The sequence below is a fragment of the Hyla sarda genome, chromosome 9 (genome assembly GCF_029499605.1).
Source record: "Hyla sarda isolate aHylSar1 chromosome 9, aHylSar1.hap1, whole genome shotgun sequence".
Taxonomy (NCBI): Eukaryota; Metazoa; Chordata; class Amphibia; order Anura; family Hylidae; genus Hyla; species Hyla sarda.
The window spans coordinates 108,038,338-108,057,180 of record NC_079197.1 but is presented as its reverse complement, the minus strand read 5'-3'; the positions used below and the strand labels follow the sequence as shown (position 1 = coordinate 108,057,180).

The 18,843-nt window shown below is 44.0% G+C and overlaps 1 protein-coding gene across 1 annotated transcript in view; it reads left to right on the top strand.

The window, feature by feature from the left end:
- The first annotated feature begins 2,912 nt into the window (after nt 1–2,912).
- Nucleotides 2,913–18,843, top strand: part of VMA21 (vacuolar ATPase assembly factor VMA21) — a 30,818-nt gene continuing 14,887 nt past the window's right edge. Inside the window, exon 1 of the mRNA XM_056540089.1 lies at nt 2,913–3,069. Coding sequence (XP_056396064.1) covers nt 3,002–3,069 — 68 coding nt within the window. The 5' untranslated portion in view covers nt 2,913–3,001. The remainder of the gene's footprint in view (nt 3,070–18,843) is intronic.

The following is an 18,843-nucleotide window of genomic DNA, read 5'->3' as shown; positions in this document are numbered from 1 at the left end:
AGCTCTGCTGCATGCATGTACACACATCCAGCTCTGCTGCATGCATGTACACACATCCAGCTCTGCTGCATGCATGTACACACATCCAGCTCTGCTGCATGCATGCATGTACACACATCCAGCTCTGCTGCATGCATATACACACATCCAGCTCTGCTGCATGCATATACACACATCCAGCTCTGCTTCATGCATGTACACACATCCAGCTCTGCTTCATGCATGTACACATATCCAGCTCTGCTTCATGCATGTACACATATCCAGCTCTGCTTCATGCATGTACACATATCCAGCTCTGCTTCATGCATGTACACATATCCAGCTCTGCTTCATGCATGTACACATATCCAGCTCTGCTTCATGCATGTACACATATCCAGCTCTGCTGCATGCATATACACATATCCAGCTCTGCTTCATGCATATACACATATCCAGCTCTGCTGCATGCATATACACATATCCAGCTTTCATGCATGTACACATATCCAGCGCTGCTTCATGCATATACACACATCCAGCTCTGCTTCATGCATATACACATATCCAGCTCTGCTGCATGCATATACACATATCCAGCTTTCATGCATGTACACATATCCACCTCTGCTTCATGCATGTACACATATCTAGCTCTGCTTCATGCATATACACATATCCAGCTTTCATGCATGTACACATATCCACCTCTGCTGCATGCATGTACACATATCCAGCGCTGCTTCATGCATATACACACATCCAGCTCTGCTTCATGCATATACACATATCCAGCTCTGCTGCATGCATATACACATATCCAGCTTTCATGCATGTACACATATCCACCTGCTTCATGCATGTACACATATCTAGCTCTGCTTCATGCATGTACACATATCCAGCTCTGCTTCATGCATGTACACATATCCAGCTCTGCTTCATGCATGTACACATATCCAGCTCTGCTGCATGCATATACACATATCCAGCTCTGCTTCATGCATATACACATATCCAGCTCTGCTTCATGCATATACACATATCCAGCTCTGCTGCATGCATATACACATATCCAGCTCTTCCTCATGCATATACACACATCCAGCTCTGCTTCATGCATATACACACATCCAGCTCTGCTTCATGCATATACACATATCCAGCTCTGCTGCATGCATATACACATATCCAGCTTTCATGCATGTACACATATCCACCTCTGCTGCATGCATGTACACATATCCAGCGCTGCTGCATGCATGTACACATATCCAGCTCTGCTGCATGCATGTACACATATCCAGCTCTGCTGCATGCATATACACATATCCAGCTCTGCTGCATGCATATACACATATCCAGCTCTGCTGCATGCATATACACATATCCAGCCCTGCTTCATGCATGTACACATATCCAGCTCTGCTGCATGCATGTACACATAGCCAGCTCTGCTTCATGCATGTACACATATCCAGCTCTGCTTCATGCATGTACACATATCCAGCTCTGCTTCATGCATATACACATATCCAGCTCTGCTTCATGCATATACACATATCCAGCTCTGCTTCATGCATATACACATATCCAGCTCTGCTTCATGCATATACACATATCCAGCCCTGCTTCATGCATATACACATATCCAGCCCTGCTTCATGCATATACACATATCCAGCCCTGCTTCATGCATATACACATATCCAGCCCTGCTTCATGCATATACACATATCCAGCCCTGCTTCATGCATATACACATATCCAGCCCTGCTTCATGCATATACACATATCCAGCCCTGCTTCATGCATATACACATATCCAGCCCTGCTTCATGCATATACACATATCCAGCTCTGCTTCATGCATATACACATATCCAGCTCTGCTGCATGCATATACACATATCCAGCTCTGCTTCATGCATACACACATATCCAGCTCTGCTGCATGCATACACCCATATCCAGCTCTGCTTCATGCATATACACATATCCAGCTCTGCTACAGGCATATACACATATCCAGCTCTGCTACAGGCATATACACATATCCAGCTCTGCTGCATGCATACACCCATATCCAGCTCTGCTTCATGCATATACACATATCCAGCTCTGCTACAGGCATATACACATATCCAGCTCTGCTACAGGCATATACACATATCCAGCCCTGCTGCATGCATATACACATATCCAGCTCTGCTTCATGCATATACACATATCCAGCTCTGCTTCATGCATATACACATATCCAGCCCTGCTTCATGCATATACACATATCCAGCCCTGCTTCATGCATATACACATATCCAGCTCTGCTTCATGCATATACACATATCCAGCTCTGCTGCATGCATACACACATATCCAGCTCTGCTTCATGCATATACACATATCCAGCTCTGCTGCAGGCATATACACATATCCAGCTCTGATGCATGCATATACACATATCCAGCTCTGATGCATGCATATACACATATCCAGCCCTGCTTCATGCATATACACATATCCGGCTCTGCTTCATGCATACACACATATCCAGCTCTGCTGCATGCATATACACATAGCCAGCTCTGCTTCATGCATGTACACATATCCAGCTCTGCTTCATGCATAAACACATATCCAGCTTTCATGCATATACACACATTCATGTCTGTTGCTTACAGATTACACACAAACCTCTTACTGCACATACACAACTCACATGCTGCTTTCTTACAAATCCTTTAGACACACAATTACACCATCTTTCACAGCACCACTTGTTCCTATGAGAATCGCTCCTTCCACTCATGCTATCGTCGGACACCTCACATGTGACTGATCACGTGGTCATGACATCACCAAAGGTCCTTTAGCATCTACTTCAAGGACCCCCTTTGACCTCCCTGTACGTTCCGCCTCCACACTCAGCCCGCCTGACGTCACTGTCACGGGTCATGTGACAAGGATCACATGACACTGTTCAGCCAGGAAGTGAAGCTGATTGTGGAACAGAAGCATTATGGACAGATACGAGAGAGCGGCTCTGAATGCGGCCAACATCCCCCCGGCGGAGTTCAACACAGCACGGTAGAGTTTAAACATGGGCAACTTTATTGACAGTCAGCCTCGTACTGGCAGGGGAATTAATGGAGAATAGTAGGATATGAGCAGGAATGATTGATGATGATGATGAGTGTGTGATGGGGGGGCGCTATCTGGGCTTGCTGGGAGTTGTGGTTTTGCATCAGCTGGAGGCACCCTGGTTGGGAAACACTGGTATAATAGACTGTAATTGATGAATTCTGCGACCAGTGGTCTCCAACCTGCAGACCTCCAGATGTTGCAAAACTACAACTCCCAGCATGCCCGGACAGCCGTTGGCTGTCTGGGCATGCTGGGAGTTGTAGTTTTGCAACATCTGGAGCTCCGCAGGTTGAAGACCACTGTTCTATACAGAAGTGCTCTTCAACCAAGCATACTGGGAGTTGTAGTTTTACATCAGCCTTCAGCTGTCAAGGCATGATGAGAGTTGTAGTTTTACATCAGCTGGAGAGTCCCAGGTTGGAGATCACTGGCCTATACTAAGCCAACAGCCGTCTGGGCATGCTGGGAGTTGTAGTTTTGCAAAAGATGGAAAGCCACCGGTGGAAGACCACTGGTGTACAGCCTTCAAGGCATGATGGGAGTGGTAGTTTTGCATCACTGGCCTATACTAAGATGGGAGTTGTGGTTTTGCAACAGATGGAGAGCTGCTGGTTGAAGACTACTAGTATACAAGTCTTTAGCTGTCAAGGCATGATGGGCGTTGTAGTTTTGAAGACCTTTGCTGTACAGGCTTCGGCAGTCAAGGCATGATGGGAGTTGTAGTTTTGAAGACCCTTGCTGTACAGGCTTCGGCAGTCAAGGCATGATGGGAGTTGTAGTTTTGAAGACCCTTGCTGTACAGGCTTCGGCAGTCAAGGCATGATGGGAGTTGTAGTTTTGAAGACCCTTGCTGTACAGGCTTCGGCAGTCAAGGCATGATGGGAGTTGTAGTTTTGAAGACCCTTGCTGTACAGGCTTTGGGAGTAAAACCCCAGTCCTTTCTTTAGATCAGATGTGGAGAGACGCCGTTCACACTGTCTATGGAGGCAACAATAAGACCCCCGGCTTGTGCAGAACTTGCCGGACATCGTAGGGTTACTCCAGCATGGACCATGTCTTCCCAGTCTCCCATTCTGAAGAACGGGCAGGAGTTCAGCTTTGCTCAGATCTTGAGGTGGCTCCCCTTTATGTCCCCTATATACCCTGTGTATGCTTTGTTATGGCAGTGCCAATACTAGCCAAGCCCAGCGTCTATCTGCAGCGGCACCGTACAATCAGTGCTGACTGCTGGGACCCCACAATTCTCATGATCGCTGGTATCTCAGGGATTGGGCATTACCACTTATTACTCTGTAGTCATCTCTAGGTCTCACCTGATCTTATGCAGAGAACAGCATTGTGGGAGAGAAGGTCACCCTTGTCCTGTAGGTTTGGCGCCAAAATAACCTTTAGGATTACGGGGGGGGGGGGGGGGGGGAATGTATTGTCGTCTGTGTAAATCAAGTTATTTTTCCTGCCATTTGCCTCTGTTCCCCAAATGTATCAAAATAGCATGCACTCTCTCTTCATAAACAGCTAAATGGCTTTGTTCTAAGTAAGTTTTGATTAACCCTTTAAGGACCTGGGGTTTTTCCGTTTTTGCACTTTTTTTTTTTCCTCCTTACCTTCTAAAAATCGTAACCCTTTTAATTTTGCACCTAAAAATCCGTATGAGGGCTTATATTTTGCACCACCATTTCTACTTTGTAAAGACATCAGTCATTTTACCCAAAAATCTACGGCGAAACCAGACAAAAGAAATAATTGTGCGACAAAATTGAGTTTTAACACAGTACATTTTTTGGTAAAAATTACACCCCTTTATTCTGTAGGTCCATACGATTAAAATGATACCCTATATATATAGGTTTGATTTTGTCGTACTTTTTTACTATTTTTCCTTTTTGATCCCTTTTTTTATTCATTTTTTTCATGATCTAAAAAGTGACCAAAAATACGCTACTTTGGAATTTTTTGGCGCGTACACCATTGACCGTACAGTTTAATTAACAATATATTTTTATAGTTCGACATTTACGCACGCGGCAATACCACATATATTTATTTTTATTTACACAGGTTCTTTTTTTTTTATTATTGGAAAGGGGGGTGATTCAGACTTTTATTACAGGAGGGGTTAAATTATCTTAACTCTTTCCCCCCCCCACTTTTTTAATGCAGTGTTATAGCCCCCCAAGCCCCATAGGGGGCTATAACACTGCACACACTGGGGGACATGTATCATTATTTGTGTATGGTAGAAGCAGTTTACCCCTTTTCCCAAATTCTAAATTATGCGCAGAAGCGCTAAATTTATCAATCAAGCGCAATGAGCTTCATAAATTGCGGGTAAATATAGTGATCTCCTAAATCCACTCTTTGGAAAATAGAATCGATGATTTAGAGCATCTTGCTACGTTAAGTCCAAGATGGGTTATATTTGCGCCAAAAAAACTGCTCGTGCGGCAAAATGTTTGGTGTAAAGGAAAAGTACGCAGTTAATAAATCCATGTGTACTATAGATGTCACTCCAAGGTACCCTGATTCAGCCACATCTGGAGGACATGCTCTACCAAAACGTGCGCAAAAAAATTGCACAAAAAAAGGGCTTGCGCAAAATTTTGCTCAAAAAAAATACACAGAACAGGGGTAAAATCTTTGATACATGTCACCCACTGATCTTGTACATTGATCATTGTTATCCCATAGGATAACATTGATCAATGATTCTGATGCTTGATTGCTCATGCCTGGATCTCAGGCACGGAGCAGTCGTTCGGCAATCGGACGTGCAGGAGGCAGGTAGGGACCCTCCTGATGTGTTTTAGCGGATCGGGACATTGCGGTTTCACCGCAGTGGTCCCGATCAGCCCAGGACCACTGTTAGAGGCCGGGCCCGACCCGCTATGACGCACTGTCACGCCGTGACCTCGCATTATAGAAAGGGAGCGGACTCAAGGCGGTACAGGTACGCTCTGGGTTCTTAAGGGGTTAAGTAAATGTAGTCTGCGCTGGAATAGGATTGTGCAAAAATTTGTGACAACTTTAAAGTGTCCCATTTGATACCTCAGCTGTCACTGCAAAAGGCAAATTGCCGTTTGTTCAAAAATTTGCAATGAATGTACATCACAAAGCTGTAAATTCTCCCCTGAATGTTATTTTTTTTTCTCAATAAATCTGGTATCCATTCATACCTTCCACAAGAAATAATCTTATCCATCATGAATTATTAAAAACCTAAGCCATGACGCCGGTGTGAACAGAGCCCTACCAGCAATGCATATGTCTTTAGTGGATTGTTTAGGCAATAAGCCTGAATGGCTGTTAACTGTGACTGGCACCGATATCTGTTATGGTCTAAACAATATAACCAGTGAAAGCCAGTGTGTCATTTGTAGAAACCAGTTTTACCTGGGGTCAGGAAAACATAAATACAGTAAATGCGAGGAGCTATTGTTGTATGTCTACATTATGTGGAGACACATATTAGTCTTGTTTAATATTTGCATTCATCAAAGGAATGGATGTCAGGAAAAAAAACATCTACTTGCAATTACGGTAAGGCCTGTTTGCAGTATGGAAATTCTGAGCAAAATCCATTTACAGCAGCGGGACGCTGCTGCAAGTGGATTTTGCTCAGAATTTCCATACTGCGAACAGGCCTTACCGTAATTGCAAGTAGATGTTTTTTTCAGTGGGATTCTGGTACATAGTTTAAATATTGAAAAATAGTGGAACTTCCGACAAGGCATTTGATTCCTTAGTATATAAGTTGGTCAGCACTGGAGATGAGCGAACTTACAGAAAATTTGATTCGTCACGAACTTCTCGGCTCGGCAGTTAATGACTTTTCTTGCATAAATTAGTTCAGCTTTCAGGTGCTCCGGTGGGCTGGAAAAGGTGGATACAGTCCTAGGAAAGAGTCTTCTAGGACTGTTTCCACCTTTTCCAGCCCACCGGAGCACCTGAAAGCTGAACTCATTTATGCAGGATAAGTCATCAACTGCCAAGCCGAGAAGTTCGTGATGAATCGAATTTACTGTAAGTTCGCTCATCTCTAGTCAGCACTTGATTCCAGCAGATGTTCAATCTTCTGTCGGAAGCTACCGGAGAAGTCCCGGGATTACGTGGTTGTTATTGGAGCTTTAAAGGACATCTACAGCAAAAGCCAACTTATCCCCTATCCACAGGATAAGGGATAAGTGTCTGATCGCGGGGGGGTCTGGCCGCTGGGACCCCCCGCATTGCTGCTGTATGTGAGCAGTAGAGATGAGCGAACTTACAGTAAATTCGATTCGTCATGAACTTCTCGGCTCGGCAGTTGATGACTTTTCCTGTGTAAATTAGTTCAGCCTTCAGGTGCTCCGGTGGGCTGGAAAAGGTGGATACATTCCTAGGAAAGAGTCTCCTAGGACTGTATCCACCTTTTCCAGCCCACCGGAGCACCGGAAAGCTGAACTAATTTATGCAGGAAAAGTCATCAACTGCCGAGCCGAGAAGTTTGTGACGAATCGAATTTACTGTAAGTTCGCTCATCTCTAGTGAGCAGTTAATGCGCGTAGTGTCGACCTCTCTGAGGTCACCATACAGTTCTATGGGAGAAGAGGGGAGGCACAAACGCTTCCTCCCCACCTCTCCCATAGGGATTCATGGAGGAGATCTCCTGCACGGCAGAGCCATGGAGGAAATCCCAGCGGGCGGACCCCCCCGCGATCAGACACTTATTCTCTATCCTGTGGATAGGGGATAAGTTGTCTTTTGATACAGATGTCCTTTAAGTGCCAATTCCAGAGTTGGCTTCTACAAGCAGAATTCCTAGTGGAATCCCCACAGTGTGAACCCGTCCTAAAGAGTTGCTGTACCTGTATTGACAGTCCTTTCCTGCAGTGAACTGCCAGAATATGCTAATCATCTAAAGGGTAGCTTGAACGCTTTGCAGTCTGGAAGGTAAGGTTCTTATTAGGGTATGTTTACACTGAAGAATTGATGAGGAATCATTTTGGTCAGGAAATTCAGCAAATCTGCCATCTTCTGCTTGGCGCTGAAATGGAGTGGAATTTTTTGCAAAATTTAAGAAGAAAATCAGGAGGAGCATTAGGAAATGCTGTGGAGGGGGTGCAGCCACTTAGGGGTTTGATCTGTGTGAAAATTCTGCATCACTTTCGTGCCAAACTCAGTTTGTCAGGAAAACTAAAGTCACGTTGGCTTTTATGGGCTTTTACCAGCAGATTCTGATAGAATGAATATGTTCAGTCTTCTGCTAGAATATGGTTTCACGTCAGAATTTCATCAGTGTGAACAGAGCAGCAGAAAGACCCTTATTCATGGCAGAATTGGAGCTGAATACCGGTGCAGACTTACGTGAGTTAATTCCTCATTAAAGGAAAACTGTGGTCAAACATTTTTCATTTCCCCTGTGCCCGGGCTGCAAAAACTAAAAAAAAACAGGCTTAAACTCACCTTCCTACATTCCTCCATTGTGCCAATATCTGCATCCCAGTCCTCTGGTGCTGGTCTTCTTCCTGTTTCCTGGGGACAGTGAGTCATACTGCGCTCAGTGTATTGCCGCCCGCAGCGATGATAAGCTTAGCGCACTCTGGTGTGGAAATAAAAAATACATAAAAAAAAAAAAAACTTGCCCAAGGGACTAAAACAGAGCCCAATCTACTTGTCCAAGCCAATTTTCGCTTTTTCACTCTTGTTTTTTTTTTCCTCCTCGCCCTATAATAACTCTTATTTTCCATCTACAGACTCCTATATAAGGGCTTGTTTTTTTTTTTGCAAAACCAACTGCGCTTTTTAACCCCTGTAGCGTTTTTTTTTTTTTTTTTTATATTTTTCGTATACCAGGCTGTATGAGGGCTCTTATTTTATTTTATGTATTTATTTATTTATTTTTATTTTTTTTGCCATAATCTGTTTTTTGTATCTGTATCCTTTTGGTATTGCTCTAACTTTTTAATTGCATTTAACTTTTTACTTTATTTTTAACTTTTTTTTTTTTTTTTTTACCGTATGGGATATATATAATGTTATGTTTTAATAGTTTGTACAATTACGCACGCAGCGATACTAAATATGTTTATCTTTATTATGTTTACATGTTTTTATATAGGAAAAGGGGGCAATTTGAACTTTTAATATGGAAGGGTTAATGTGTCATTTAAACTTTTATTAAACTTTTTTTTTGTTTTTGTTTTTTTACACTTTATTAGTCCCTTAGAGGACTTTTAGGAGGCATCATTAGATTCCTCATACAGATCAATGGAGTTCTATTGAACTCTCCGGCTTCCTCTATAGTGGATCGCCCGAAGGGGATTGATACACCCCACTAGCCCGCATGGGAGCATTCACATGTCCCTTTAGACGCCGATGTCAGCTTTGACAGCAGCGATCTAAAGGGTTAATAGACAGCCATGGTGATCGTCGCGTGCTGGCTATTAGCGGCAGCCCCCAGCTACTGAAAACAGCCGCGGGTTGCAGAGTATGGAGCAGGCACGAGCCAGGAGCACACTCCATACATCCCCCGCCCCCACTGAGCGCCGCCATGCTTGTTGCGGGATTTCAGGTCTGGCTCTGCTTTTCCAGCCCTGCTTGCCCGAAGCAGGCCTAAGGGCCTGAAAAATCCCACCGCAAGAAATTCCTTTATCTTATTTGAAAGTTGCCACCTCCCTAGGTGACTTATCAACGTACCACAAGGACAATTTAGAAGACTCGAGAAACTATACAAAGGAGAATACATTTGAAATAGAAGCTAAAGAACTATCTTAATACTTTCTACAGAAAAATAACCCTGAACACATCTTAACAGTAGCTTTGGAAAAAATCAGGAATCAAGATAGAAAAACGTACTTCAAAGACCGAAAAGAGGTAACGGCCAACACAAACGAACAAACAATGAAAATCATACTACCTTTTAAAGGGGTACTCCGCCCCTGGCATCTTATACCCTATCCAAAGGATAGGGGATAAGATGTTAGATCGCTGCGGTCCCGCTGCTGGGGACCCCGGGGATCGCCGCTGCGGCACCCCGCCATCATTACAGCACAGAGCGAGTTCGCTCTGTGCTGTAATGACGGGCGATACAGGGGCGGGCTGTGATGTCACGAGGGGTGGAGCCATGACATAACGACGCTCCGTCCCCTGTATTGCCCGTCATTACCTGCAGAGCAATTTCGCTCTGCGCAGTAATGATAGCGGGGTGCTGCAGCAGCGATCCCTGGGGTCCCCAGCAGCGGGACCCCGGCAATCTGACATCTTATCCCCTATCCTTTGGATAGGGGATAAGATGTCTAGGGGCGGAGTACCCCTTTAATGAACAGTTTAAGAAGATTGAATACATCATCAATAAGCACTGGCCACTTTTAAAACAAGATAAAACCTTGGCCCCACTGCTGACTGAAAAAGACAATATTATATACACTAAAGCACCAAATCTAGGCCTAAAAATAGCCCCGACAACGAAACAACCTAACCTAACCAATACAAAAAATACACCAAAAACATGGCTGTCCCTGAAAGGTTTTTTCAGATGTGGTAAATGTAGCAATTGCAAGCAGACGAAATTTCCGAAAAAAACTGAAAAAATCATCTCCACAACAAATTTGCTTCAACACAGCATAGAATTGATTACCTGTGACAGTCCGTCCGTAATCTACATCATTATATGCCCTTGTAAAAAACAATATATATAGGACGTACGAAAAGGAGTTTAAAAACGAGAATCAAAGAACACGTGTATAACATTAAAACTGGATTCACCAACCATTCGTTATCTGCGCACTTTAAAGAATACCACAACCAAGATCCAACATGTTTAACCTTTGCTGCTATTCAAACTGTAAAAAAAGATTGGCGCGGCGGGAACCACATCACAAAAATGTCCCGCATAGAAAGCCGTAACACAGGAGTTCCAAACACTTGCACCTTATGGCCTAAATTCTGAATTAGAAATCTTCGGTTTTATCAGCTGATTCTATGATTCTATTTGTCTGATTTTTCATATATGTTGTAATGATATTTCAGTTTTACCTTTTTATACAACACAGGGATGTAGAATTTCTATCGCCCGACGCCCGGGACAAGCAGTTTTGGGCGCCGGGCAGGTAAATTTGTCCGGCCCTTAGCCCGGCTTCGGGGAAGCAGGGCCGGACCTGACAAGTGCGGCGGCGATCTGCAGTCTGTATGGAGCGGGCTGCCGACTCCTGCCCTCTCCACCCTCTGCAGCCTGTGTCCTCGGAAGCAGAGCAGGGGAGATGAGAAGCTGTGTATTTGTCTTCTCTCCCCTGCTCTGCAGACGTGCGGGGGGAGATGAGGGGACGTGGCTTCTTGCTCCCCGTGCAGACCTGCGTCCTGTGCCTTCACTCCCCCCAGCTGTAGCTTCGGAGAGCTGAGGGGAGGAGGCGCGTCTGCACGGGGAGATGCATGCGGCGCTCACAGGGGAGTATGGAGCGGGCTCCGGATTCCTGCCCGCTCCTTACTCTGCAGCCCCCGGCTGTTCTCAGTAGCCGGGGGCCGCCGCTAATAGCCAGCATGTGGTGATCGCCGTGGCTGGCTATTAACCCTTTAGATCGCCGCTGGCTATTAACCCTTTAGATCGCCCCCCCCCCGCAACGCGATCGCAGGGGGGCGATCCACTATAGAGGTAGCCGGAGGACTTACCTCTGTTCCCTGCTGTCCTGGCTCTGTCATTGATAGAGCCTAGTCCAGCCAGGATCTATCAATGGATCACAGAGCACACAGATTAATAGAGTTCAATAGAATCAATTCATCTGTCTGAGGAATCTAATGATTCCTCCTATAAGTCTAATAAAGTGTAAAAAAAATAAAAGTTTGAAAGACACATTAACCCAGTGGTCTTCAAACTGTGCCCCTCCAGTTGTTACAAAACTACAATTCCCAGCATGCCAGGACAGCCGTTGGCTGTCCGGGCATGCTGGGAGTTGTAGTTTTGCAACATCTGGAGGGCCACAGTTTGAAGACCGCTGCATTAACCCCTTCCATGTTAAAAGTTCAAATCCCCCCCCCCCCTTTTCCTATATAAAAACATGCAAACATAATAAAAATAAACGTATTTGGTATCGCTTCGTGCGTAATTGTACAACCTATTAAAATATAACATTATGTATCCCGTACGGTAAAGGTAAAAAAATACCAAACCACAGATTTGCAATTTTTATAATATCCCATAAAAAAAAGTTAAAAAGCGATTTAAAAAGTCAGATCAATGCCAAAATGGTACCGATACAAAAAACAGATTATGGCGCAAAACATGAGCCCTCATACAGCCTGGTATGCGGAAAAAAAATAAAGCTACAGGGGTTAAAAAATGGCATTTAAAAAAATTTGAAAACGTTCAGAATTAGTAAAACATGACGTAAACGATACAAATTTGGTATTACTGTAATCAGGCGCCTAAACTATAAAACTAACATGTTATCTCAACCACAAGGTAAATGGCGCAGAAAAAAAAACCACCAAATCTGCTCAATTATCTTTTACTATTTCAATTTCACTTCCCCAAATATGTATATATTTTTTTTGGTTCAGAGAATGTTATTGAAAAATTCAAAGGGATCATTATAGTAGGTAGTTATGGCTATTATAGGGCGAGGAGGAAAAAATGAGAGTGTAAAAGCGAAAATTGGCCCCGACAAGTGGATCGTCATGAGGGACAAGTAGATTTTGCTCCATTTTAGTCCCGTGGACAAGTAGTTTTTTTTATAAAATTTCCACACCCCTGCAACACCTCTGTCTATGAGTCTTAGAATTCTGTATTCCCCCCCCCCTCAACATATATATCTATCTATCTATCTATCATCTATCTATCATCTATCTATCATCTATCTATCTATCATCTATCATCTATCATCTATCCTTCTTCTACATTTTTAGCATATTTTATTCTTTATTACCCAGTAACTTATTCCATTGCTCTCTGTTTAGAGTACATTATCTCCTATCAAGTATACCTCTACTACATTTTAGCGTTAACCATTTCAATACATATCCATACCTACACCCATACTACGTCATGATCAAGATTTCAAACACGTAATTGCACCACTTAAATTTATACATTTTAATCAGACTATTATTACTATACATTCATAACACCTTCATAATTTTATTAACTCCACATGCCATTATTATACACCTACATCTGCCAACATTTCCACATATTTTATCACAGATAGCTTATCCCCCATATACCTGTATCATAAGATCTGTTATTAATAATTAATTATACATTCATATTTCTTTACTATGTGATCCCACATCTAATGAATGAATAAGGACCGATGCCCGGCCGCATCGGTCCTTTTTCAGGCGTGACGTCACGCCAGGCTGCAGCTGGCCACTAGGAGGGAGACCCCTAGTGGCCGGTTTTCAAATGTAAATTAAACAATTTTAATTAAAAATAATAATAATAAAAGTATATTAGAGATATGTTGTAGTACATAAGTACTACAACATATCAAAAAATAAAGTTGGTGACAGTGCCCAAAACTGCTGAGCCGTACCTCTGTTTTTTTCGCAACGGTGGGCCCCAAACTGGGGGTCTCCAGAGGTTGCAAGTTCACATAAGTGGATTTGCCTCTAACCACCAATGAACTTTTGAACTAAGAGTGTGTTGTCATTTTATCACATTACTGTGTGTTTCATTTTATATACCGTATTTATCGGCGTATAACACGCACTTTTTAGGCTAAAATTTTTAGCCTAAAGTCTATGTGCGTGTTATACGCCGATAAGCCGCTGTAGTTCAATGATTTAAAGCGGGCGCTTTAAATCAATGAACTGCAGCGGCTTTGCAGGTGCAGAGACAGCTAGCGCTGCCGGCTTCTCTGCCCCTGCCTGCCCTGAGGTCTAGAGCCCTGCTGCCAGCCCTTCTCTCCCCCTGGCTATCGGCGCTACTGCGCCGGCACCGATAGTCAGGGGGAGAGAACGGGCAGCGGCGCAGATAGCCAGCGGGAGAGAAGCGGCGGCAGCAGGGCTCTAGACCCCAGGGCAGGCAGGGGCAGAGAAGCCGGCAGCGATGGCCTCTCTCCCCCTGCCTTTCCTGGGGGTGTATCGTGGTGCACACACGCACCCTCATTTTACCATGGATATTTGGGTAAAAAACTTTTTTTACCCAAATATCCTTGGTAAAATGAAGGTGCGTGTTATAGGCCAGTGCGGATATATTTCTTTTTTTGAATGATTTTTACTAGGGATTGACCAATATCGTTTTTTTAGGGCGATACCGATAATCTGTGGAGGTTGGGGTCGATAGCCGATAACTTATACCGATATTCCGGTATAAGTTAACAGCTATTTATCCCCCCTCGTCACCGCTGCAGTGCATTGATTTAAAGCGGGCGCTTTAAATCAATGCACTGCAGTGGCTTTTGCGGTGCCATAGGCCGCCGCCGCCACCCGCTTATCTCCCCCTACCTGTCAGGGTGGTCCGGGCCATCCATCCATCGTTCCTGTAGTGTCCGGGGGCGTTCCGGGTGGAGGGTGAACTGGTCCGGGCTGTTCTTCTTCTCCGGCGGTCATCTTCTCCACTCCGGGCAGGCTCCGGCATAGTATGCTGCATAGACGCCGCTGCACAGTGACGCCCGTGCGCAGCGACGCACCTGACGTAGTGGCGTCTATGCAGCGTACTAGGCCGGAACCTGCCCGGAGTGGAGAAGAAGACCGTGGGAGAAGGACAGCCCGGACCGGTTCACTCTTCACCCGGAACGCCCCCGGACACTACAGGAAGGATGGATGGCCCGCACCACCCCCATTACGGGTAAGTTTAATTTTAAATTTTTTTATTGACTCGGAGGGTGGGGGAGGGGCCCGACCGGTATAGCGGTATGGGCAAAAATCCATACCGGTATACCGCCCAGCACTACGGTAGGGGGTGCGACGCGGTGCGGGGGGTGGTCGCAGTGCGGTGGGTCGGGGGGGGGGGGGCGGTCGCGGTGGGGGTGGTGCGGGGGGCGGGGCATTATCGGCTTATCGGCAAGGTAATTACCGATAATCCCCAAAATCGTGATTATCGGCCATACCGATAATCGGTCGATCCCTAATTTTTACCTTTTAATTATAACAGGTGGGGAGGAGTGCAAGGGCCCTGCACTCTTACTCCACATTTCTGTTTAAATTGACTAAACAATTGTTTTTATTTGATTAATAAATGTGTTGTACCCTGGACATGTAGTACATCGATTTAATTTATACATCTGTTGCAGTAGTTCTTTCAGAAACACTTGATACATTTTGCAACATAGTATACACACTGCATGCATCTACACAATGCATCTACCTCTATTTTTCCATACTTGATCACCAGCCTTGCATTCTCTGAGTCATAGTAACTATCTATATTCGCATCTATTACATTGTATCTATTTATCTATTCAACTCCCTGCATCATCTTCCATTCCAGTTGTTTCACACCCTTTATTCCCCAGTCCTTGAGATCTCATCCACTACTATCACTACTTTTTCTTTCAATTTCAAGGTTGTCTGAGGATACCACCAGGATAGAGATCTCAGACAATACATACCAAGAAGATTGAGTACCTCCAACTCAGCTTTTGCATTTAACTTTTTACTTGGATATTATAAAATTGCAATTCAGTTTTTTTTTTTTTTTTTTTTTTTACCATATGGAATATATATAATGTTATGTCTTAATAGTTTGTACAATTACGCACGCAGCGATACTAAATATGTTTATTTTTATGTTTTTATATAGGAAAAGAGGGCTATTTGAACTTTTAATATGGAAGGGGTTAATGTGTGTCATTTAAACTTTTATTAAACTTTTTTTTGTTGTTTTTTTTTTTTACACTTTATTAGTCCCTTAGAGGACTTTTAGGAGGAATCATTAGATTCCTCATACAGATCAATGGAGTTCTATTGAACTATAGTGGATCGCCCGAAGGGGATTGATCCACCCCACTAGCCAGCCAGGGAGCATTCACATGTCCCTTTTAGACGCTGATGTCAGCTTTGACAGCAGCGATCTAAAGGGTTAATGGACAACCATGGTGATCGCTGCGTGCTGGCTATTAGCGGCAGCCCCCAGCTACTGAAAACAGCCAGGGGTTGCTGAGTATGGAGCAGGCACGAGCCAGGAGCACGCTCCATACATCCCCACTGAGCGCCGCCATGCTTGTTGCGGGATTTCAGGTCTGGCTCTGCTTTTCCGGCCCTGCTTGCCCGAAGCAGGGCTAAGGGCCTGAAAAATTCACCTGCCCAGCGCCCGGAACTGCATGTTCCGGTCGTCGGGTGATACAGATTCCACATCCCTGGCACTGTCATATAAAGAGCTTGGGCCCAGCCTTATCCCTGCTGCCCGGGCTCCTTACGCTGAGCGCACTGTCATGTATCGGCGGAGATCCTGAGCGCAGTATGAGTCACCATGCCCCGGAAGCAGAGCAGCACCGGAGGAACGGGACACGTTTTCGGTGCAATGGGGGAATGTAGGAAGGTGAAAGTTTGTTTTACAGTTTTTTGCAGCCCGGGCACTGAAGGGGAAATGAAAAATGTGTTACCACAGCTGTCCTTTAATTCCGGGGATAAGCTCTTAAATAACAGAGTTTCCCTTTAAGACTGCCAGCCATAACCTGTCATTTTGATGCAGATTCTGATGGCAAAACTAGGAGTACATTAAAGAGGTTATCCAACATAAGGTGATTTTAGTACGTACCTGCCAGACCGTAATGAACATGCTAAGGAAGGATCTATGCTGGTCTTCGGTTCAATGGCTATGTTGTGAGATTACATAAAGCTGTGGCTTTCTTTTTGTGAACTTAGTATTTCCTGTTGGAGTTTTCTTTTTTTCTACAAATCCCATAATTCCACTTTCCTCGCTCCCAAACATCAGCCACCCCACCCATTGAACCACAAACAATCTGAATTCCATGCAAAAGACCAGTGCTTTCTATCCAGGGTGCTCCACCTATTAAAGCAGAACAGGCTCCCTTTCATCACCTGACTAGTGAGGTAGTGTCTCGGCCGCATTGCATCCTGGGAATACCTGAGACAGGAGTCATTTTGTATTATGTTAAAAATGAACATCCAGAGCAAAGATCACGTAAGAATCCAAGACCACCATCAGAGACCGGTACAGACTATATTATGAACTACACTAACTTTACAGCACCTATAGCATAGTCAAATAAAAGATATTCCTGGAATACCCCTTTAAAAAAAAGTTGTAGAATCTTTCACATGTTCTATGGGACTTTTTATAAATTCACATTTTTAAACTTTTTTTTAGTGGCTATAACATGCAATCTTGCGGTTGTATACAGTGTTCAGTGCTGTGCCATATGGTATGTATAAACATTATTTGCACAAATGTACTTCAGTGACCAGCTGGCGTAGTATATTTTGCCCAGACACTGGGAAACCAAACACTTTCACAGCAGGTTTCGCATTGCACAAAAATCTGTGCTAATGATAACGTTCTTTAATATTGTCACTGTAGTTCATTAACCCTTTCCCGGACCATGACATACCTGTACATCATGGGTTGGGTGAGGGGAATATGGCGCAGCCCTGTGCGTCGGACATTGGAGATTGTTACGGTGTCCGTCATTTAAATGGTTAAATACTGTGATTCACAGCATTTAAACATAAAATGACGGTAATCCCTGGTGTCTAGTGGTCTTATCGTCTCCTCACAATGTAATTGCGAGGTGACGATTGGCTGCTGGGGAAGCCCAGGCCTTACCTATGCTCCTTGGGCTTCCCTGGGTAAGTGATAGCGAAAAGTTGCATTAGGCAGGCCTTAGCATTCACGCACCTATAACATAGGTCAATGTAATGCAATAGCTTTTGATTTATGTATGCCATCTACTACGTTGATTTATGTAAGCCATCTACTAATGACTTATGATGGGCCCCTAGGGGGACCAAAAATGTGTAATGTGTAAAGTGTAAGGGGGGAAATTTATCATTATGTGTCTATTGTAGACACAGTTCTACCCCTTTACACTTGTTCTGTTGCTTTGAGGTCGGATTCCATTTTTTGTCCATCAGCAAAAAATGCCAGAAAAACTGTCCCAGCTTTTTCCTGCGTTTTGTCAGTTTTTCTTGCATTTTTTTTCTAGTGTTTTTGCTGGTGTTTGGAAACCAAAAAATGGACTAAACCTTTTTTTTTTTTCTTTGAAATTTAGATACGTGAATGCGGAGGACTATGTCAGATTTGGTGGATTGCGACGATGAGCAGCATTTTTTTTTGTTTTAAATGTCAATAAAAGGGTTAACGAGGGCTGTGGGGGAGTGTTTTTTTAAATAAAAATTTTTTTTCAATGTGTTGTGTTTTTTATAATTGAATTTTCAGGCTTAGTAGTAGAAGGCACTTGTTGACAAAATCCATAACTAAGCTCAGGCTTAGCGTTAGCCCCCAAAACAGCTAGCGCTAACCCCCAATTATTACCCCGGTACCCACCGCCACAGGGGTGCCGGGAAGAGCTGGTACCAACAGGCTCGGAGCTTCAAATATGGCACTCCTGTGTAACAGGCTAGCGTTGTTTAGGCTGGGCAGGGCCAGTAACAATGGTTCTCGCCCACCCTGGTAACATCAGGCTGTTGCTGCTTGGTTCGTATCTGGCTGATACTGAAAAAATAAGGGAACCACACACTCTTTATTTTTTAAAATTTATTTAATTAAAAAAAAGAAACGCATAGGGTTCCCCCTATTTTCAGTATTAGCCAGATACCAACCAAGCAGCAACAGCCTGACGTTAC